Consider the following 22845-nt stretch of genomic DNA (forward strand, 5'->3'; position numbering starts at 1 on the left):
TACCTGGAGGTCGTGCAGGGAGCGTCGGAGCTGCTGCAGGCTGCAGCGGGCCAGTCCAGCGGTGGGCAGGAGGCTCTGCGTGTCCGACAGGAACCTCTGCAGCTTCCTCAGGCTGTGCCTGTAGAGGTGCCAGTGCCGGACCAGACCCTCCACCAGGGAGCGCCGCTGGTCCGCACGCTGCACCGCCCCGTGCCAGTGCTCCCGGAGTTGCGCCAGCTTCAGGATGAAGTCGCTTCTGACGACGACAAAAGAATGAGTGGATTCTCCTTGAAGAGTCCTTCATGTGATAGTTTGCTGACGGTCCTGCGGCCTCACCTGTCCTCCACCTCTCCTCTCTGCAGCAGCTGGAGAGCTTCAGCGATGACCGAGTGGAGGATCTGGTGGCCGATGGACAGCTCGTTCTGAAAGAGCTGAGACACGGAGACGGCTCGGGGTTACTCCTCTGTCCCCTCGATGAAGCTCAGCGGCTGGCGGCCTCTGTCGAGCGTTACCTTGTGCGTGCACAGCTGCTGCCTGAGGCCGGTGTAGGAGCCGGCCACGTCCACCGTCAGACTGTCCTCCATCCTCTGCAGGAAGGACATCCAGCTCTCGCACTTCTGCTCGAAGCTCTGCCGCCTCAGCAGCTCCGTCTGCACCTCGCTGTCCAGAGAGGAGAGACGGTGGAAGATTGATTCAGCGGCTCCGCCGTTCCCACCTTCTGCTTTGAAGCGAGCCTTTATTTTCCAGCCGTGATTTTAAGTCTGAAATCCTGCACGTCCATCATAAAGCGGCCCAATCAGAATCAGTTTGCGCGATGTCAGCGGCCGCGGAACTAATTTGTGTACAATAGAGGCGGGAGCCTCAATGGAGGTTGAGTTGAGGCAACAGCTGCTCTTAAAAACCTTGAAAGCAAAAAGCAAGAAGAAACGGCGGCGAGCTCGTACAGTAAATTCTGCCTGCTGTCAGACACCAGATGCTGCAACGGAGGCAGTTTGGCTTGAAGATAAACACAACTTAAGGCTTTCATTGTTGTTAAATACTGCACGTCTCCACTTCACTCCCCACTGGCTGCAGCTACAGTCAACTTAGAGGGCCTTTGAAAAAGAAGTTGGGGGTCACCGACTCACTCCTGCGTTGAACTCCATTAAAACCAGTTTCATGGAATAATGACCTTGAATCCTCCGAGGTCATTATGAGAGCAGGAAAACCAGCCAAGAAGTGCTGAACTAGTAAGGAAACATTTTAGTGATGAATGAAAACCAACTCCAAGGTCGAATTAAAAGTGACTGAGAGAATCCCAGGTGTGTAACATTCAACAGCAGGTTGTTTGTTTTTTTTAAAGAGCCTGAAATATAAACATGATGCTTTGCTGACTCGTTTCTGGTTGAACTCGTGTGAAACCAGTGATTTTAATACAAAGCTTTGATTTAGAAAGGTTTAATTTAATTTAATTAATTTTTTTTTTTTTTTTTATTAGCAATTTTAAAGCATTCATTAATTTAAAATTTTAATTTTAATTTATTCCACTGATTTCATTTTCATTTCCGTCGCCCACCAGTGGGAAGCTGAGCTGCTTCCAGCTTGCAGCTGGTATTGAGTGCTGACTCTCAGCAGTGGGTTTGTGCTCTGACCTGCAGGCCTCCTCTGCTCTGGCTGAAGCGTCGGCCCAGCAGCGGTTGAGGCGTTGGAGGCGTCGCGCTGCAGCGTCACCTAGCGTCAGGTTGCGGCTCAGCTCGTTCAGCACATCCAGGTCAGCAGACAGTCCGCTCAGCTCCAGGAGGCCAGACTGGGAACATATGGCAGCGTGACATCACAGTGAGCCCGGCAGACAGAGAGCAGTGCAGGTAGGTCACACGTGGTGGCCTCGATCGCTCGCTGCACTCAGTTGATATGTTTTTCATTCACCTCAGCTTCCAGCCAGAGACAAAGTGTGGCACTGATTCATGTCAAGGAGTTTCAATTGTTCATTCATTTACATATCAACTTCTCTTTTCTGAATAACTAATAATAATTGGAGGAAAACTGTTTGGTATAGCATAAAAAAATAAACATGACCAAAAATAGAATTTTAATTTCTAAGTTGGAACTTTACAGAAAGACATTGCAGTTATGTAGAACCTGTTTTTATTACCAAAAAATAGACTAACGGGCTTAATATTCACAAAATACAAACCTCAAGACTGGCAGAATAATCAACATTGTATAAATAAAATACAGCAAATAACCTAAATTAGTCAACACAATTTTTTCAAAACTGGTATCTGTACTAATAGAAACAGAAAATATCTCAATAATGTTTTCATAAAATATTCTGTCTTTCAAAAAAGAAAATTATTAAAATTATTATTATTTAGTCCATTTGGCTGAGAAAAACCTCTTTACTTGAGCATGAAATGCCAGTGGGCCATTAGATCTTCAGTAGTAGTAGCAGTGGACTGACTCCATTCACAGAGTGACTCACCTGCGCTGCTGGCTGGGCTTCCTGCTGCTGCAGAACCTCCTGCCACTGCTCAAGACTCGCCTCCAGTGACTCCAGGACGCACCAGAACCTCTGCTGCTGCCTCAGCTCCTCCTACCACACACACACACACACACACACACAGCGACACCATCTGTGGCTTAATTTGTAGGTCAGTGTGAAGCTTCCACAGGTCAGAGACAAACACACTAAGAATCCAGGTGCGTATGAAGCTCTACAGAGCACATAGCACCTAAAAAAAATAGAATCATAATTTTCTGACCTTTAACCTTCTCGGTCAAAGTTCAGTCAGTCATTGGATGAATAATAAAAAGACAAATCAGCAGTTTGTTCAAATAACAAATTAGCAGGTAGCTAAGCTGCTGTTTGCGCTGCTGCTCCTCACAGGGATGTTTTGGGTGTGAAGGTGCACTGAGACCTGGCTGAGTGGGACAACCTGCTCATGCATCCCTTCATTCACCGCCTTCATTCACAAATCGGCCGCACCTGCAGGTGAGCCAGCTTCCTGCCCAGAGCCTGGCTGAGCTGCTGGATGCCACGTAACAGCAGGCGGCTCTCTGATTGGACCAGGACGGCAGCGCAGGGATCCAGTCGTCCCACCAGGTCTTTGGAGGCCTCCAGCACCCCCTCCAGGTCAGGCTGCAGAATGTCGGCCCTCTGCAGGAGAACCTGAGAAGTGCAGGGGAGAGTTTGCAAACGTGAAGAGCCTGGTTGGCACGGGTAAAAGGTTTTGGGCACAAGGATTTTTGAATCAATGATTTGATCTGCAGGAAGCTCCTTCGTATTGATGCTGTTTTTTCAAACGCATTGACAAGACAGACTGACAGCAACGATACAAGAAAGGTGTCTTGTCTTTCACACAGCACTTTTCCAAGGAAATTATTTTTAGAATACCACAGTTTTTGGGACAAAAATAACAATTCTGAAAATAACACTGGTTATTGTTATCAAAATATGTGTAAATATCCAATAATGGCACACTGACAAAAACATGTTTTACTTCTAACTTTTCAGAACAAGCCCATTTCAGAATCTGTACTTAGATTTAGCAGCAGTTTCAGAAGAGAAGACTTCCTGTTCCTGTCCCGCTGCAGGATGTGAGAGAAGACCACGCGAGGCCTCACCTGAAGGTTGTCCATCCTGGCGGCGAGCTGCTCGTGGCTGCAGTCCACTGGTGGCGCTGCGCTCAGGACGGCGTCGGCCTCCGTCTGCAGCGTCTGCAGCCGCTGGGACCAGGAAGTGGCCAGCTGGCTGTAGACGTCCCACACCTGGAGCACACAGCCACTCATCTGGAGCTGCTCCTCCATCTGCTCAGACACCACCGTCCAGCTGGAGGACAGGAGGACACGTTCACTCAGGGCATGGGGGTCAAACTCTGGCCCGCAGGCCACATTTGGCCCACGGGGGAAATGTATGTGGCCGATACAAAATCACGACTGGAGCTGCTGGCCTGCCGCTATCATACAGAACATGTAACCGCTAATACTACAAATCCCAGAATGCTCTGCTGGTATTTTGGCGTGTCAATCAGGACTGGACCTTCATTGACGGATATTATCATGACTTAATTGTGTGTTTTGAGTGTTGACACCCCTGACTTAGCGTGTGTGTGTGTGTGTGTGTGTGTGTGTGTGTGTGGTGTGTGTCTCACTCCTCTAGCGGCGCCTTCAGCTGCTCAGTGAGCAGAGCAGCGGCAGCAGGACTGACGCGGCTCCTCAGGAGAGCGACGCTCTGACTCAGGCTGTCCCACCCTGCGTCCGCCTCCGTCGTCTTTTCGTGGAGATGCTGAAACACAGCAGCCAAGAGCAGAGCAATGCCATTTTATTCGCTTCTTTTTCTGTCCTTTGTGTTGAAGAAAAAAATAATGTAAGTTTGTTATTTTGTGGAAATGTTTTATTAGTTGAGTAATACTTTTTGCTTTTATTACACGGTGCTCAACAGATTTATTAGACCACCTCCCAATTTAAAGTTTTTGCCACAGCTGCCATAAACTGACATTAATGACAAATGCAAATATCAGTGTTTTATGTTTCTGTGAAATATCTTTAATTAAAATGAGATTTTTAATTATAAAATAAAAAATAAATTTATAAATCTTCAAAATGACTGTTTAACAAAAGTGATTTACGATGCCAAACTGTAGTTACTGATTTGCATTCCTGAACAGAATAATTAGTTTTTGCTGTTGAGTGATGCTTGATTAATGTCTGTACATGTGGGCATAAGAGGGAAATTTAAAGAACCATTCTGGAGTTTCAATTTGTTATTTGCTGAATAAATAAGAACATTTTCAACGACTTTTTGGCAGACTTCAAAAACACATTCTCTCATTTTTATGATGTGTTGTGATAGTTGTGTAAGCGCTGCACAGCCACAGCCCACATTGTGTGTTCTTAGTTGCAAAGCGATTCATCATGAGAGTGACCTCTGCGGGACAGTTGGTGTCATGGCACTTGCAGCTGACTGATCTTTATTATGGAAAATCAACCTGAAGTCACTTTTACGTGGAGACCGACACAAAGGGAGAAGAGCACTCAATGAGCGCCACCTTGAGGCTGCATTTGGTGACCTGGCTGAGGGATGACTGTGTGTATTGCTGCAGGCTCTCTAGCTGTTCAGCTGAATCACTGACTAGGACTGGGCAGTGATCTGAGGAGTCCATCCTGTACCTGCAGCTGCTGGTGCAGAGGTCTGTGCGCCTGCAGCCAGAGCTGCGGGCTGCTGTGTTGATGCCTGACGAGCTGAGAAGTTCTGGCTGTGTTCAGCGCCAAGCGATTCAGCCGCTCGCACGCACCGTCCCACAGCAGCTGGGTCTGAATCAGCCTCCCCATCACCGAGTCGTTCTGCAAGAGAGGGCAAAGGGGCTCACACTGTCATGATGGATCTAAAGATTCTTCTTCTTCTTCTGTCTTATCCGCCACTGTGAAACAACACCAAGGACGCCACACACGTTGAGGGTCTTGCCAACTTTCATTTACCTGTCGTGCCAGTTCCACGCACGCCTGGATGGTTTTGTCTCGGTTGCAGGCAAACTGACACCTGTCCACTTGGTCTCCATCGTCACACTCGTCTCTCAGCAACTGCAGAACCGCACATTTCTGGCTGATCTGCTCCCCCAGGTCCTTCATGGATGCATAAAAGAAACGTTGCGGTCATGAAAATCCCAGACCTCAGATTCCTTGAAGTCTAGGAGGAGGCGGAGGAGGAGGAGGAGGAGGAGGTCTTCATTGACTCTGACCTGACAGGCTGTGATGTTCCTCCGGAGCTCCGCCCGGCTGCCGGGGGTCACGGCCGAGTCCATCCAGCGGCTCCTGTGTCTGATCCACTCGCTGGTCTGTTGCAGTCGGGCCTCCCGCTCGGTCCTGCTCCTCAGCCGCTGCTCCAGCTCCTTCACCTGAGCAACGCAGTCAAGGTGAAGAAGAAACACCACAGTGAGAGACCACGAGTGACAACAGGTTTCGACTGAGATACAGAACCTGAGGAGCTTTCAAAGAAACAGAAAAGAGTGGAAAAGACCAGACTAATATGTGACACGCTTGCATTCTTTCAAAACACCTGAGTCAAGTCAGTCTTTCTACCTGAGAGTTGAGGGCTTCCTGCAATCGAAGCCACTCGTAGTTCACGCTGCCCTGCACCTCTGCAAACTGGTTGTGCTTGTAGCGCCTCCCCCGACCCTCCTCGGTACTGCAGGTCTGTACGATCTGGTTGATGTAGTCCAGCGTGGCCTGGTGAGCCGACATCTCCACCAGACACTCCTGAGACGTTACAGGTTAGAGAGAGAAAAAAAGTCAAGATGCACAACAGAGAAAAACTTCAATCAGCTGCCAGGAAGTAGACGGGTCCTAGTGCTGAATGACCTTGCAGTCTCTGAGGAGCAGCGTCAGACCAGCGGTGGAGGAGCTGTGCTTCAAGCCGCTTCGACACTCCTGCAGACTGGAGTTGGCAGCTTCCAGCCAAGCCTGCAGCTCCAGCAGCGCCTCCTGCTGGCTTAACGTATTGATCCATCTCTGTGGAAAGATTGTCAAAGTATATTTTTAAGTGATAAAGCAATTCCATTCTTACAATTTGCTCCAACAGAAAGTCAATCCAAGAGCAATTCAGGAGTTTTACTTCGGCGCAATCAGCGTATTTAAACAAAGTGTTCTTCAAGTTCAACAGGCCGGATTAGAAACCTTGATGGGCCGCATATGGCCCCCAGACCGTGGGGGCCATATGCGCCTGGAATAGACGGTAATCCACTGTCTTTAAAAAAGAAATTAAAATAAAAAAAAATTCTGTTCAAAATGAGTGGATTTTATTCTTGTCTTTTGCACAGACACTGAAAACATGTGTGGACTTCAACTAAAAGAAGAAAAAAAAACAGTAAAGAAGTGATTTGCAAAGAGCCACAAAGCCTGAAGAGGAGCCGAAAATGAGGAGAAGAGCAGCGAGAGGAGCTCAGGGGGAAACGAGGAGGACGGGGACAGAATTGGATGGAAGCCATGCAAGGAGAAGAGGAAGAGAAGGAAGAAGAAGAGGAAGAGGGGGACCAGTGGAGATCCCAGAGGGGAGGAGGACAGTGCAGAGAAAATTGGCTGCACTGAAGAAAAGCTGAACACCAGCGAGAGCGACAAGAGTCCTCAGCAGTGGAGAGCATCGTTTACACCTAATCAGTGACAAGACCCAGCACCTCAGTGCTGCAGTACAAGTGGAGGCGAGAGTCATTCATTAAGATAATAAAGCAAGATTTGTAACAAAAAAAGAAAAAGAAAAAAAAGAAAGAAAAGAAAGAGAAGAAACGTCCTGGTCCTCTTGTCAGCACTGCAGAAACAACAACCTGCTGCTCACTGTGCAGACAGACAGACAGACAGACAGACAGACAGACAGACAGACACACACACACACACACACACACACACACACACACACACACACACACACACCTTATGCAGCTGGTGCTGGACAGCAGGGAGGTCCAGCAGCAGACTGGACCAGTCCTGCTCCGTCTGCCTGAGTCTGGACTGGATGGACGACAGATCCGAGTCCGAGTCTTCCAGCTCTCTGCCTGAGTCTGAGCCTGACTCACTCAGCAGGGCCAGCCGGGTTCCAGAAGTGATCAAAGCCGCCTTCAGCTCAGTGCTGCTCTCCAACTCTTTAGTCAAAGCCTGAAATCATAATCAACATTTTTTGTGTTCTGTCTGTCTCTCATCAATCAATGTAGTTATCTAATAAAAAGAGTCTTTTTCAGCTGAGACAGCGCTTACAACAGCCTGAAGATAGTCGTGCCGCCTCTGATCAACACTCGCTTCAGACAGCTGACTCCACCTGTCAATCATCTCTCTGGCCTCGTCCATCCAGGCAGCCAGTGTGGAAATGTCACGAACAAACCTGTTTGTTGGCGGAGTTTTATTTCAAGTAAAATATTAATGACAGCGGGTGAACTGGGCCCTGGATACATTTTGTATTTTCCGCACCTGCTTCTCAGCGTCCACTTCCTCTCCAGCTTGTCGTGTTCCTGTTGCAGTGTCTTGTGCAGGATTTTCCAGCGCGCCTCCTTCTCCCTGGTAGCCACGCCCACTCCTCTAAGCCCCGCCTCCTGCAGCCGGAGCCCCGCCTCTAGCATCTGATCGAACCGGGCCTCGTTCCTTTGCAGTATGTCGCAATGGTCCTGTCACGACCACAGCACAGGACTCAATAAACTCAATCAGCTGAGGTCAGTTTTCAGCAGCAGACGCTGCCACTGGAAGCCCCTCCGGTGGAGAAAATATTGTCACGTGTCATCATTGTTAAATTACATTTCAACCTGAACTGATGCATAACAGATATTACAAAATAAAGGTATGTTACACCCCTGCTTAGATACGACTGAAAATACAATTTAATTGTTTCATTACTTTTCAACTCTACACAATGAGAGACAAAAGAACCTAGAAGGATGACCTTGACCAGTGATTTGGGGGTCGTTGCTGTTGGTTTTTTCAGTGTTCACAGTATTTATTTCTCATTTCAAACCATCAGTTCATAGCCGTAGCCCTTATTAACCCCCAGGAATGGAAAAAGTTGGGAAGACTACACGTTGAGCCGGTTGGGGAAAAGTCCCTGAGGACCCCGAGTCCTGCCTGGCTCCTCTCTGTTCTGTCTATTTCAGACGAATAAGAGGGACATTTCCAATCCCACAGCACAGCAACAGGGAATAAGACGCAAAATGGATTCTAGCAGGAGCTCGGGGCTAATAACTGGCATCAAAGCCGAGGAACACCATGTGCTCCTAAAGAAAACAACCCATTCACTTGTACATAATTGAGCCAATTTAGGTTTTGAGTGCCATGCACAAAGTGCAGCATAGGGAGCACAGCCAATAATCTCCAAATGAGCAGAATGGAAGATGAGCAGAGTGCGGCTCCGTGTCCTACAGTTGGCTGACTCTGGCTAAACATGCAGTCAGGGAGAGCGTACAGTGCGTATGAATGACAATGACCTGGTAGACTGAGAGCGTGTCTGCCATCTGCTCCTCGGAGACACCCTCCCAGAGCATGATGGGAAATGAGGTCTGGATGTCGCTCAGCAGGGAGTCAGACCAGGCGCTGTCGTCCTCCCACCTCCACCACACCTGGAACACACACATTATCATTCATTACCAGTTAATACAGTGGTAGGAAAAACTTTCCGGACATCCTTCACATTTTACTCAATCCCAGTTATTAATGCCATGAGATATTTGTCAAGAAAAGACACACCTGTGGATTGTGAGTTAGAGCTCTTCAAAAAAAAAAGTTGATGGATTGATTGATTTTTGTGTTTGGCTGCATCTGTGCCACTCAAACAAGTTGATATTATTTTGTTGTATATTTTGAATTAAAAACAAAACAAAACAAAACAAAAAAAAAAAAACGTGCAGCATGTGGGTAAATGTTGGTGGCTGCACTAAAATAAACTGCAGGTGTCCAAAAACTTTTTTCCACCACTGTAGCTGATTAATCTTTGGTTTCATCTTTGTAGCACTGTACTTATGACATATCATCGTCATTATCATCACTATGATGATGATGATGATGATGAATTTTAGCAGGCTGATCATGTTAAGCATCCCAGCATGTGAAGCTGCTACTGCTCTCCTTCTTCACCTGCAGCGTCTCCTGCATCCTGACTCCTTTGTCCAGGCCTCGCTGCTGCAGTCGCTCCACCTCCACCTGCAAAGCTGCCACTACGCCCCTCCACCTCAGGAGGGCGCTCTCAGGAAGTCCCTCCGTCAGGTGCAGCACTATCTTGGAGTGGTGACTCAGGAACTGAAAGAACTTCTGCAACGCCAGAGCATTGTTTTAGTCAACATGCATATATTTTCTTTGCTTTCACGCTGTGTAATTCCCACTAAGATGCAGTGCTGACCGTGTGGTTGTAGTACTGCTGCTGGAGCTCCACGATGTCACGGAGCTCCAGCCCAGGCCGCTGCTCCAGGCGTTGGGAGCCCAGAGCGAGCAGCTCCTCCAGGCTGCCGACCAGGCGCTCGTGAAGCCGCTGCAGCTCCACGCTGCTCCTCATCCCCTCAGACTGGCAGCACATGCGTCTGAGAGCTCCGTCCAAGTCGCTCTGCACGTTCAAAGAAGCACCAGAGTGTCAAGTATCTAGACTTCAGTGTTCACATCAACACTGTGGATGAGCAGCGTGTGATCCGTGCGCACCTGCAGCCGTGAGGCCTGAGGGACCAGCGAGGGCGGCAGCAGGTTCTGCTCCAGCAGGCAGCTCACCTGCTCCACCTGCTGCTCCAGGGACTCCTGCATCTCGCCCACCACCTTGGTGGAAACAAGTGAAAAGGTGGAAATATTAACGGCCTCAAAAACATCAGCTGCCGGTGTGAAATGAGGCCGAGTGGGTGAGGATAAACCTGCCAGCAGAGGATGTACCTGCACTCGCTCCTCTGCTGTCCAACTCAACTCAGTTATGATGTTGTGAAAAGTCTTCTGGTTAGAGGCGAAGGCCGCATGCAACTCGGTAAGTTGGATCTGTCAGTCACACACACACACACACACACGGATTATGTTAGCAGTAGTTAGTATCTCAGCTTTGGGGTCACTGTTCAGTGCATTTTCGGCAGAGAGAAAAATAGAAATGTTAATAAAAGTGTCGACATCCAGACATGGCTCACTGGTTGCAAACCATTACTGATGATAGTTTGGTTAGTGGCTGCAGTTGATAAAGAAAACAAACAAACAGTACTAGAGCAGCAAAGCTGTTAGAAATGATCCAGATGCTCCTCTGACCTCTGGTCAGTTCACTCCAGATTATTCTGTCACAACGTTTCCATTTTTGCAAAATTATCAACCAGTGTATTGTTTTAATTAATTGCAAAAAAACATAACTTTTTCCTTCAGTACATCTCAGCTGCTGAGCTCTGACCTGTTTCTCCAAACCGTCCTGCTGCAGACGCCTCAGCTGCTCTTCACTCTTTCCAAGTGCAGCCTGGACCACCGACAGGACCCTGCTCGCTCCATCCACGCACTGCTGAGTGCACTCTGAGCCCAGCGCACTCGTGACCTTTGGCCCCTGACTGGCCAGCTCGCTGCTGAGGGCCGACAGCTCCGCAGAAAGAGTCTGAAGAGCAAATGAAGGTGGTCAAGCTCAGGGTTGGCATGCAATTTGTCATGTTACTAGAGATAAAGAACTTGCGACCACCATATGTCCTTAGTTTAATGCCAATGTGTGGCTTATTGTACCTCCTTAATGTATTGTGTTTATGTATTTTTTATTCTCTATACTAAGTCAGCCGCCGTGCCTGCACTATCAAGCCATATCAGGCTATGGTCGGGTTAAGAAATGTTATGAAATGTCAAAAAGTCTCGGACATTGGCTGCTAAGGCAAAGGATGACAGTCTAGCTCCATAATGGCAATGAGCAGCCTTTGCAAGTAGGCAGATTATAAAAAATAGTCAAATATTTACTAAGGGAGGGGGTTTAGTAAGGCCCTCAGCCAAGAGCAAGGCTTAGTTAAACCTGCCAAACAGAACGATGCAATTCTTTTCACAGTGTTGCGGGAAGCAAGATCAGAGACTTTGCCAAAATGCATCCCACCTGCAGCTGAGCCACGCCTCTCTGTGCGTCGCCTTCTTGCGTCGGCCCCCACGGTGAGCGCAGCAGGTTGCTGACAGAGGACAGAGACAGCGACACTCCGTAGAGGACGTGGAACAACCCCTCATCCAAGGCCTGGTCGGGATCATCCAGAGGAGACGCCTGCAACGCAGCAAAAGGGTTTACAAGAGCTGGCAAAACAGCGACGTCTGATCTCACTATTGAATCGACATGTCGGACTCCGTTCAGTCACAGTAAGAGCAGCAGAAGCGGCTGCAAGCGGTGGTGCAAAGCGGTGGGACGTTCTTAACATTTGACTGTTTCAAACTTTCAATGTGTCAGAAGTGTTGAAACGTGTTCACTGTGGCTCTGGAATAGCAGGATTGCAAAGTTTACACAATATCAGTGGTGGGGACGTCACAATCAGCTGTGGCTGCTCATGTGATCCATCTTAAATCTAAATGAATGGACCGTCCATCCAACTGCAGCCACGGATATACTTTATATGCTATACAGATGACATACACGTGTACGCCAGACTAACGTGCACCTGATTGAGTCTCTGTGTCGCGGCGTGGCCCAGCTCCCTCAGCTGGCTGATGTAGCTCCGCAGCTCTTTCAGGGCTTGTGTGCCAATCACACGTCCCGCTGTTCCATCACCACGCCTGGCAGATGAGTCTGTCACCTTGGGAGAGGCGCAGGAAAAATATCAGAAAATATCGCCGACACGCGCCGCTTTCACCCAGGCCGGCGGGGGGGCCCATGACGGCAAAGAGACAACAGAGAGCCCTGTGCTGGGAGGAGGTGATAATCAAGCGGCTCCAGAACACTGATGGTTTTTTTTTTTGGTTTTTTTTTTGCTTCTTTCGCCCATGTTGAGGAAAAGTGATAATCAAGCTCTTCAGCTCTCATGGCGGAGGCCTCACCTCGCAGGGAGGAAGCCGCCAGCTCTCCTCCAGCCTGAGCAGCCGACTGCTAAGATGAGCCCACGTCGTCTGAGCCGAGTCCACACCACGCTCAGCAGGGGGCGCCCTGGCGGGGGACAAAAGGTCTTACGTGAACATCGGCTGTCAATCTAAGAGGGATTGATTCATTTAGACTGATTATCCATCTGCTGGCCATTACAGCTGTCTGTCTGTCTGTCTGTCTGTCAGCCTCATTCTCATCCAGAGAGCTGCAATTCCAATGAAACATAATCAAGTCGAGGAACCGGGGTCATTTCTTCGCGTCACCTTGTCGAGTCTTGGCGGCCGGGCTCCTCCGAATCGTGACTGAAGCCTCGGGCTCTGGTGCGCTGCCTGGCGAGGGCCTGGGTCAGCCCCCTCTGTTCCGTCAGCTCCTGTCCCAACTCCTGCAGTGGGAAGAGACGACGACAAGGAAGAATGACGGCCACCGGTCATCACTTAATGAAAGCAGCGATCCGAGATGAAACGGGAAGAAAAGAAAAGCTGCAAAAGACAAGGTGGCACACAGCAGCACATAAACAGACAGTAGCTCCTCAATATGGATAGAATTTTATTGCAGGGTGCAACCTGCTTTCACCCTGCGACTGCCAACAGCTCATTAAAGTTCCAAGTGCAGGACATGTAGCTACGACAGATGGAAGGAGACTTCTCTGAGAAGATGAAGCATCGCCTTATCAGTAAATATGATGCTCGGTTCTTTTCTTACATTCACCAACTCCAAATGGAGCTTTCTATTGTTTTTTTGACTCATAATGTCACATCCTCTGAATATCCCTGGACGTTGCTCTTCTGTACCTTCTGCTGCTGCAGGCTGCTCTGCCTCATCAGTTTGTTCCTGGGCGACGAGAGAATCTCCTGAACGCTGCTGCGGCGCTTCAGCGAGGACGGCGGACCGGGTTCCGACTGACTGTCAGAACTCTGGAGGGAGACGGGTTGGCGGAGGTCAGTCGTCATCCAATTCAGGGAAAATGTCACAAATGCATGTATTAAATTGGTAACATAAACGCAAATGGAGTCATGTATGTCTCAATAACCACAACATTGAAGGATCTTATGGACATTTGATGCCATTCACGGACAGTCATTTGGAGAACAGCATGCAGTAAGTACTGAAACAGTGAATGGTTGCAGGTGTTGTGAAGTTTTGTGAAGGTCCAATGACCGTCACCTAACAGTTAAAACTGAATTTTTCGGTTCACTCCGAAATTTCATCCAAAAGCTGTAAAACTTTAACAAAGCAGCATGGTGAAACGTGTTGCATCACTTTCCGGCCACATGAGACCACAAAGGTTCCATGTTGTTGCCGCAGTCAACCAGGAACTCCAGCTGGTCCTTGAAGCTTATTTAGCTCGTTGTGTTTCATCCTGGTAGCTGAAGACCTACCTGCTGTTGTGTGATGCTTCTCTCTTCTTCCTGCTGCTGCTGCTGCTGCTGCTGCTGCTGCTGCTGCTGCTGCTGCAACAGCTGCTGGAAGTCCACCAGGTTGGACTTCAAGTGCTCCAGTTTGGAGGACAGCAGCTCCGCCTCTTCCTGCTGAGCCCCGGCGGCCTCCTGGCGGAGGGCGGACAAGCCGGCCACCTTGCGCTCGATCTCCAGGAACATCTCCTGCAGGTCAGAGAGGGAGAATAAGTTGCATCAGTCGCTCGGTCCTTTGCTCTGGTGCCAAGTGCTTGATGCTGCTCCATCAGCCGACAGTCCACAAGTCCTGAACCCAACTGATTACTGTCTGAATGGATCTGAGGGCAGTTTAACGCCCAGGAGTCAGTGATGACACACAGAGACAAACGACTTCCGCAGTCACTTTCAGCCACCTGTGTAGACAGTTTAACCCTGAAACTTTAATGGAGGCTCCAGTTACACTGTGGGCGGGGCAGTCAATCCCTCAGGACAATACATTGGAATGAGGTCATAGGAACGTGGCTGAAAAGCACTCTATTGTATTTTGTATGACGACAGGATGGAGTTATTTGCTATAAATGTCTTCCAATGGAAGCTGCTGCTCCTTCCGCACAAACACAAACTGCTCCCGAGTTTGTTTGACACCCTGGTGTGATGAGAGACACAACTTTGCACGTAATAAAACTTGTAAAGAACAAATGTTGTAAAACTGGTGGAGGCAGATAAGAGTGATTTAATGTTCAATAAGATCCGTCTGCAGCTTTCTCTTTCGTCTTGAACTCTGCTCGCTGTGGCTCACCTGAGACGCTCCCGCCCACAAACATTGGTTGACTGACACCTTTATACATGGTGCGCACCCCCACCAATACCGCTTTTATCTTTATCATAATATTCATTTTGTTTTGTTTTTTAACCTTAAATGGGAACATTTAGGAGTTTTATGAGCTCCTGCCGGTCAGAACAACTGGATCAAGCACTTGGTGCAGCAGGTCAACAGCAGAACTGAAGAGATTTCGAAGAAACAAAAGGCAGCCCGGGGTTTGACTCGAGGAGCAAACTGTCTCTTTAAAAAGTGACACTAGCGATGGAGGGCGACGACCTCGAGACTCAACCCAGGAAACAGGTTTTGCTGATTCGTGGCAAGTCTGGAGCTGACGCTGCTGCGGGGCTGGATGTGTTTGGCAGCGTGTGAAATGAAACTGCTCATCCTCCAGTTTATTAGTGTGAGAAACCGTCTTTGAAACTGTTTCAAAAAACAGGCAGTCAGGACACACGGTCCAGCGTAGGAGCCCTTGAGAAGCCTTTTATTCATTCATTCATTCATTCATACATAATATATAACCAGCCATATACATATATAACATGTATACACTTACATAAATATCTATATAACAAATGATTCTAAAAATAAAAATATACTGCATAATATCCTTGTAAATATAAATATGATCCAACACAATCTGGACCCTGAATGGCACCCTGTGTGGGGGAGGGGGTGGGGCTTACCTGGCAGGTGAGCAGGCTCTGCTCCAGGCCGTCCTGCTGCTGCATGCTGGCCGAGCCTCCCGTTGACCTCAGGCTGCTCTGGGCGTCCAGCAGCCACAGCTCCAGCTGCACCACCCTCTCCAGGCAACCATGGAGGGCAGCCTGGCCGGGACGGGGCTCCTCTGTGGAGGCCTGGGACACACACGCACACACACACACACAGACACACACACACACAGCGGGCTCAGCAGGCTCCCAGGATTCCGGCGGGGTGGATCTACCTGAACAGGTGGAAAGTTCCGGGTGACTCAGTCTGGCTGCGTCTGTCTCGCCCTGCTCCTCCCACCTGCGGCTGCTGAAACCACTTCCTGGTTGCCGGCAGTCGTCCAATGACAGTGTGAGTCTGCTGCCACAGCGAGGCCTCAGACTGAAGGGGTGGAGCTGAGCCAAAACACTAGAGCGCACGTACACACACAGTGCGCTCCAGATGTCATGTCCTGCAGTGTGAGGCTGTACTCAACTGAGATAATAGAGCTATAATACAGAGAAATTTTTTATAATAAAAAAATAAATTAAATATTGAATGTTGCAGTAAGTATATGAAGACAATTAAATAATGATAAAAACTAAAGTAATACATTTTTTAAATAAATTTTTGTTGAGTTTTATTCTTCATTCTTCTAACGCTCTTGAACTCTTCATGTATCTCCGTTCATTTCTCCGCTGTGATTCTATGTTTTCCGGCTCATTTTATTGGTACTCTTGTAATCTTCATACTTTATTAAAGTTTTAAAAATGCAATAATTTTTTTGAGTTATTCAACGTGTTTTTCTTTGCTGTATAATTACAGATATCTTGCTCATATATTTGATGTCTTCAGTTCCAATCTGCAGTGTAGAAAGTTGTAAAGATAAAAAATAAAAACTGCATGAGAAGGTGTTTCCAAACTTTGGGACTGGTAGTGAACATCTTTAAAATTTTAATTTTCTGAAAGTTAGCGGCCTGCAATCTTTTCCTCGTCACATTTTCTATCCGTCTTGTTTCAGTTTTGCCTCTGGGCTCTTAAGTTGAGCAGAGCTGCTGTGACTGGGTGCAGCCCAAACGCCCAGACAGTGTGGTCCTACTCCTCCTAGTAGAACTACTATGAGCGTGACGTGTGCACAATCTGGGAGATTCCCACCTTCAACAGACGATACTTAAATTCAGCCGAGGCAAATTTCAATATGGTGAGGCCGCCTGTGTCGCCGCTCACTGCACACACCGAGAGATGCAAAGTGTGATGGAAAACAGGGCAAGGCAGCATTCAGCAGGGTTCAGGCGGAGAGAGAGAAGACTGTGAGCCGTCAGTCAAACGCAAAACACCAGTCAGTCAGTCACATAGGTTTTAGTTGTAATAGCTCACTGATCCTGTAGGGGGGCTGTCAACAGAGGGATAAATCTGCCGTTTCCTGAAGATTTCTGCAGTTTTTTTGGAGAATCATACAGTAAGTGCAAGGTGCCTCCCACAGAAAATCTGAAAAACAGTCGTGGAAAAAAGTTTTTGGACACCCTTGAGGTTTCAGAGGCGCACAAACAAAATGAAAGTATTCTGTTGTTTAGGTTCCTCTGGTTACTCTGGATGTGTTGCAAGGGACAAAGTCATCAGGCTGAGACACCCAGTTGTGAGATGGACCAACAGCACACAATGCAGCTTGTGTGTAAATGTTGGCGACTGCACTAAAAAATCAACTGATCTTGGAGACTTCAGGCTGATTCAAGGTGTCCAAAAACTTTTTTCCACCACTGGTAGATACAGTGTAGTGCCCTTTAGAGGAGGTGTGCTGGGCGTGTCAAGACAAAGACCCCCCACCTGACACAGAAAGAGAGACAGAAGAGTGAATCACTGAGGAGGATTTATTTCAATGTTGTGCGGCTGTGCAGACAGCGAAGAGGAAAAATCAGGAAGTACAAGACATGCCGAGTGACTGAAGACATCCCAACACCGCTTTGCCACCAGGTGAGAACCTCACAGCTCCAAACCAACACCCGACACCAAAGAGTGATGAGGGAAACAAGGGAGTCGCAGGGCATTCTGGGAAACGGTGAAGCTGCGTTTGGAGTGAAGGTGGTTGCCACCTGCTTACAGTTACCTTGTTAATGGTGTCAAACCAGTGCATTTCCACGGTCATCTGGGACCAGGTGGTTCTCCTGAGACCGACTCCTGGACCAGGGGTCACCAACCGACCTGAACCTGAGAGCTGCTTCGCGTGGAGTCGTATGAAGAGCAATCAGTTGGCTGCACACTAGTTGTATATTATTATGAATGACACTGATCCATGTGAAGACACTGATGACGGCAGTGAGATCTCAATCATCATCAACGATGACTGAACAAGGTTCAATAAAACTGAATTTCAGAAGCAGCTATTTTTAGAACAGGCCTGCAGGCACTGTGTTGGTGACCCCTGCTCTATAAGGTAAACACAAAGCCTCCCCTGCCCTTTCTCCCTGCTGGCAGACAGTGGTATTGCCATATATATATAATATAAATATATATATATATATTAAAAACATATTGATTGACCGCTGAGAAACAGAACCCAGGCGAAAGCTTATTACAGACCAAGCGAAAAGCTGCGGTGGCACTTCTCACCAAGTGGTGGAGGTCAGTGACCACTCAACTACGAGTCGGCACAAACTACGGCGGAGGAAGGTACACAGTTGGTGCCCAACACTTTCATCCTTGTTGTTTATTTCATTTCATTCTCATCGTCATTCAAAAGGCAGAACACACTTAAAGCACTCAAGAAATGTAAACAAGAAAAAAAAAATGCATCCGCCGCTGATGATTAGCGAACCGTGTAAATGCACTGAGGGTTGAGCTTTGATTCCTACGCCATCCTAGAGGGCGCTAGAGGTGGAAGCAACAATGATTTTTTTTTTTTTTTTTTTTTAAAGAGTCTAAGCTAGAAGCAGGTGAAGGCTGAAGAGAGGAAAAGATTGATGCTGTTTTGTCTCATCTGGGAAATATTGCAGCAGCAGGCACGAAAGCTCTGCAACTGGATCCAGCGAGAATCTGGGAGAATGTAAAGCATGCGGTGGAGCAGCTCAGCTCCCCACGGGTTGATTCTGCGACAGAAGATTCCTGAGGTTTTGATACCTGAAGAGCCACGGCGGTGCTATTGATGGGAGCTCGGTGCAATACAGGAGTTCGATTACAAAGTGGAAAGCATCTTTAGAAAAGTACATTAAAAGATTTTGAATAACGAGATTCTTTGTTCGTCAGGAATAGAAAAAAAAACCCAAAGCGAAACAAAAACAAAAGGCTAATAATATTAATAATCATCATCATCATCATAATAAAGACGTTTAAGAACTTGAGGCGGCTGCTCGGTTGCTATTTTACCCCTGCAGCCTCCAGAGAAACCTTGTTAGCTTCTTAGCTTCCGAGTGTTTTTGCTCTGCCAGAGAAAAAACGTCCCCATAAAAGAATCCTTGATGTTCACTGCAAAAGGAAATGACTGCGTTCTAAAGTGAACTGAGCGTGCACGGCACTAAAACAAAAAAACAAAGGGGTGACCAGTCCAGTGGTGAGGTGAGGAGCAGAGAGTGAGAGGCTCTAGTCAAAGGAAGGTGGACTACATCTAGCAGACGACACACTGGTGCTGGCCTCCAGAGTGCTCTTTGGAGGGCTTTACGGCGGCGGAGTCTGTGTTTACCATGCTGGACGCCACTGACTGAGTTGTGACTGTGGCCACTGGTTTGGGTGGACTCTCTTCAGTGCGGTCAGTGGGGAGGGCAACATCCTGGGAGGGGGGACACATGAGCAGGGTTAGAGGGTCAGTGAGGTCAGTCAGGGATTAAAGGCACATCACTTCTCAGTCTCAGGGTCACACTGTTACCAAACGCACTCCGTTATTGTGTTTTGGACATTGTGTGGTCGGTTATTGACATCCTGAGAGGAGAGCGGCTCAAGTGTTTGTCAACACAAAATTAATATTTCAGTTTGTTTGTTTCAAGTGTCTACCCGCTAGCAGTCAAAAGTCCGGACACACCTGTTTCTTCTTTATCCTTACTATTTTCTACACCGTAGATACAAACTGAAGACATCAAATATATGAGCAGGATATGTGGATTAATGTGGAAAAAGAAACATTTGTTATGTTTTATAACATAACACCTTACGTTGGCTATTCTCGATCATGTAAAATATAAAACTTGTTGGAGTTATTTCACACTTTTCTGTTTCATACATGTTCCACATGTGTTCATTCATAGTGTTGCGTGACAATCTACAGTGTCAATAGTCGTGAAAATGGAAGAAAAACCATTAAATCAGAAATGCGTGTCCAGACTTTTGACTGCTAGTGTGTGTGACAGTAATAATGACGTGAATGTGTATTGGTGCATTCACCAGTGTTAGTTTATGGACCTGATTTAACCAGAGAGCGAGCATCAGAAAAAACAGTGATCTGTTTGACTGACGACTGGTTGCATGACAACAGTGGGCTGAATAAGGCCCCAGCTCAATCAAATCCAGCCGTCCAATCAGGTTGCACCAGGTCACCTGGTTTCCATTGACCCCTAGAGTTGCACCAAACCTGAATATGGCAATAAAAACTGGTGATGGAAGCAGCTCAACTTGGAAAAACCTCTCAAATATGAGGTGGTTTGTCCACACGTATCCATATGGAGGTAAAGTCAGAAACACTTTTTTGGCATCGACACGTCAGCGGACGTGACGTACGAGGTCACGTGACCGGTTCACTTCAAGTGAAAATGGCACGTTGTGGTTGGACGCAGGAGGAGGAGAGTAAAGCAATCAAAGATAAAATAAATATATAACAATCGTCCTGGACAGCAAACAACATGGAAATGTAGATTTATCCAAGGAATTAGAAAGGGAAACGAGGGAGAGGGGCTTTGAGAAGCGGTGGTCTCGCGGGACGAGATTTTACAAAAAATTATGGCTTATGCGCGTCACACCTGCAAATCGCAATTGTACCTTGTGGAAATTTTAGAAATATTGCTTATTTTGCAAAAAACTGTGTCAAGAAAAAACAACTCCCAAAAAGAAAAACTTTTGATGACTTTGTTTCCTTGTTGTTAACGTAAAACTGGGACAAAGTCTGGACTAAAGTGCTGCCTCCCCTGCTCGTCTCCTCAGCAGCCACTAGATTTCAATCACTTCCTGCTTTTGTCCAAAGTAAAAGAAGCTCAGTCAGTAACGTCCCGCTGAGATCGGCACAAAACAGTTTTCTTTTGGAGGTTGGCAAAACGGCTCACACAGCCGCAGTCTTCGCAATTTCAAATTTGAATAAAGGCAGCAGCCGTCGAGCGAGCGGAGATGTTTACGATCAGGAAGCGTCGTCTGCTGGTCACCCGGCCGTGACTCACGCGGGCGGATCGGGATTAATCATTTGTGGAAGGACTTAGCAATAATCATGAAGGAACAAACAACTGGAAAGGCAAAAGTGCGTCTGTGGTGCTTTGTGTTTTTGGGCCGTCTCTTCTGACTCCACGCCACAGTTACAGGACAAAGATTGACTGAATGGCAGGAAGAGGTTAAATCTGGCTGTGCAGACGCTTCAATTACCTCTTCTTGTTCTTCGTGAAGGTCAAGGGGTCGCGCAGAAGCTGCGTCCGTCTCCTCCTGGACAGTGATCACCGGGATCTGGCAGCACACACAAATGAAAGCTGCTGTTCACTTTATGCTTTTAATTGACCTGACATATAAGAAGTGTGAGCGACAGAGTGCGAGCCAAGGAGCCTTTTTAGATAACACTGTTTAATACTGCCCTCTAGTGTTCAGCATTATAAAGGGTATGAATGTGCAATGAAGGAGGAAAGAGGGAAGAAAATACAAAGACTGGATGGAGGAGCAAAGGAGCAAAGCAGAAGAATAAATAATGATGAAATACTCAGACAGGATTAGATGAAGAAGAAGAGTCTCTGGATGAAGGGATGCAGAGTGTTAAAAGGAGGGATGGTTGGACATTAGTACAGCATGGTTGATCGCTCCCTCCATATAAAAGAGGATTACGGCCACAAGAAGAAGAAAAAAATATTAGAGGAAGTTTAAGTTTTCATTTCGAGTTTTAAGTTGAAATTTTGTGAAAAAAGTCAAAATTTCAAGTCGACTCAAACAAAGTGGAAATTTTATGAATAAGGTGGATGGTGGAGTGAATGCAGAGTAAAGTTGCCCTGCTTCCTCACCTGGATGTTGGGGGGAATCCTGGACGCTCCCTGTGGAGGCGAGGAACGCTTCACTGTCTGCAGCTCGGCTCCGCTTCTCCTCAGCACGTCTGATTCAATACGTGCGATTCTTATTTGGCCCTGTTCCAACTTCTCCATCTGCAAGCCAGAAGCAAACGGTCGCTTTTTTTGAAACCGATATGATAAACAGTGAGCACCCCAAGGCTGCCAGTCTTGCCATCCTTTCAATAAGACGTCTCGCTTCTCCTCATGATGATGCCCAACAATCTTTCAACACAGTCTCAGACAATTGTATCAGTTGCATTTTCATTTTTTTTTTTTTTTCCATTTCATTTTTTTCTCAGTGACTTTGTTTCTCAGAGACTTCGACGCTTGACCAAATTTTCCGGATCTATTTCACATAACTGTCTGGGAGAGAGTTGAGGTTTAGAAAGGGGAGGACCACTGAATAAAAAAAAAATGGGTCAAAGACTTCGGTGGCACCAATCAGTTCAGCTGTGGAGCAACAGCTCCAGGCTTCCTGTGGTTGAAAGGAGGGAAACATTAGACGCGACTCGTGAGATAAAAAAGGGGGGGCAGCGTTTAGCAGAACTTCAGCGTCCCGACTGAAACCTCCTCCTGTGCTCCTGCTGGGTGCTTTTGTGTCAGGGACAAACTACCGTCACCAAACTCCTCAGACCTGCAACTCAGGACAATAATATTCAAGTGCATCCGTTCAAAGTGGACTCACCCCAGCCTCCACTGGGGAGGCCCGCTGTGGTTGAGACTGTGCGGGGACCTCTGGAGCTTCCTCCTGGGTTGGAGTGGGAGGCAGCTGCATGAACAGAGCCGGGACTTTCTGCAGGAGACAAGCGGGCCATTGATCATCAGGCGCCGATCAGCGGCAGTCAGCTGACTGAGCCAGCGACGCTCAAACCTTCTCCAGGTCCTGCAGCAGCGTCTGCATGTGGTCCACCACGCTGAAGACCACCAGGGTCTCCTCGGCCCGGTCTGGGAGACAGAGGTCGGGTTTGCACCTCTGGATCTCAGCCACCGTCGTCCCCATGGACTGGATCCTCTTCCCTAGAACCTGGACACAGAGGAGCAAACGCGCCTTCATTTAGAAACTCCAAAGAAAACATTTTCCGCGACGAGCTCGGAATGAAATATTTAACCCCGCCCTGCGGCGCCACCTTGAGTTTCTCCTCCTTGTGTTTGGGTAAAGTCTGCGGGGACGACAGCAGCTCCTCCACCTCTGCCAGTTCGCTCTGCATCTGCCGGATTTCACTTTCGATGGCGTCCACTTCCTGCACGGCGGCGGGA

At 47.7% G+C, this 22845-nt stretch overlaps 1 protein-coding gene across 3 annotated transcripts in view; it reads right to left on the minus strand.

Moving 5' to 3' along the window:
• syne2b (spectrin repeat containing, nuclear envelope 2b) overlaps positions 1-22845 on the minus strand; it is a 65904-nt gene that overhangs the window by 26487 nt on the left and 16572 nt on the right. For 2 of the 3 annotated variants that reach the window (XM_076027687.1, XM_076027690.1), the window contains exons 16-50: positions 22716-22829; positions 22460-22612; positions 22274-22381; positions 21544-21681; positions 20924-21001; positions 19047-19133; positions 15370-15540; positions 13849-14070; positions 13261-13383; positions 12733-12851; positions 12427-12532; positions 12051-12185; positions 11504-11662; positions 10832-11026; positions 10339-10437; positions 10117-10227; positions 9824-10024; positions 9562-9735; positions 8916-9047; positions 7912-8105; positions 7702-7825; positions 7381-7602; positions 6316-6465; positions 6037-6213; positions 5697-5852; positions 5437-5580; positions 5128-5301; positions 4110-4243; positions 3583-3787; positions 2945-3127; positions 2441-2551; positions 1611-1765; positions 492-639; positions 316-410; positions 4-235 (exon numbers count right to left, since the gene is read on the minus strand). In XM_076027687.1, coding sequence (XP_075883802.1) covers positions 4-235; positions 316-410; positions 492-639; positions 1611-1765; positions 2441-2551; positions 2945-3127; positions 3583-3787; positions 4110-4243; positions 5128-5301; positions 5437-5580; positions 5697-5852; positions 6037-6213; positions 6316-6465; positions 7381-7602; positions 7702-7825; positions 7912-8105; positions 8916-9047; positions 9562-9735; positions 9824-10024; positions 10117-10227; positions 10339-10437; positions 10832-11026; positions 11504-11662; positions 12051-12185; positions 12427-12532; positions 12733-12851; positions 13261-13383; positions 13849-14070; positions 15370-15540; positions 19047-19133; positions 20924-21001; positions 21544-21681; positions 22274-22381; positions 22460-22612; positions 22716-22829 — 5229 coding nt within the window. The remainder of the gene's footprint in view (positions 1-3; positions 236-315; positions 411-491; positions 640-1610; positions 1766-2440; positions 2552-2944; positions 3128-3582; positions 3788-4109; positions 4244-5127; positions 5302-5436; positions 5581-5696; positions 5853-6036; positions 6214-6315; positions 6466-7380; positions 7603-7701; positions 7826-7911; positions 8106-8915; positions 9048-9561; positions 9736-9823; positions 10025-10116; positions 10228-10338; positions 10438-10831; positions 11027-11503; positions 11663-12050; positions 12186-12426; positions 12533-12732; positions 12852-13260; positions 13384-13848; positions 14071-15369; positions 15541-19046; positions 19134-20923; positions 21002-21543; positions 21682-22273; positions 22382-22459; positions 22613-22715; positions 22830-22845) is intronic. The other variant, XM_076027688.1, reaches the window with a different exon arrangement.

The sequence above is a fragment of the Nelusetta ayraudi genome, unplaced genomic scaffold (assembly GCF_046127955.1).
Source record: "Nelusetta ayraudi isolate G7.1 ecotype Tasmania unplaced genomic scaffold, CSIRO-AGI_Nayr_v1 ptg000021l, whole genome shotgun sequence".
In the NCBI taxonomy this organism is placed as follows: domain Eukaryota; kingdom Metazoa; phylum Chordata; class Actinopteri; order Tetraodontiformes; family Monacanthidae; genus Nelusetta; species Nelusetta ayraudi.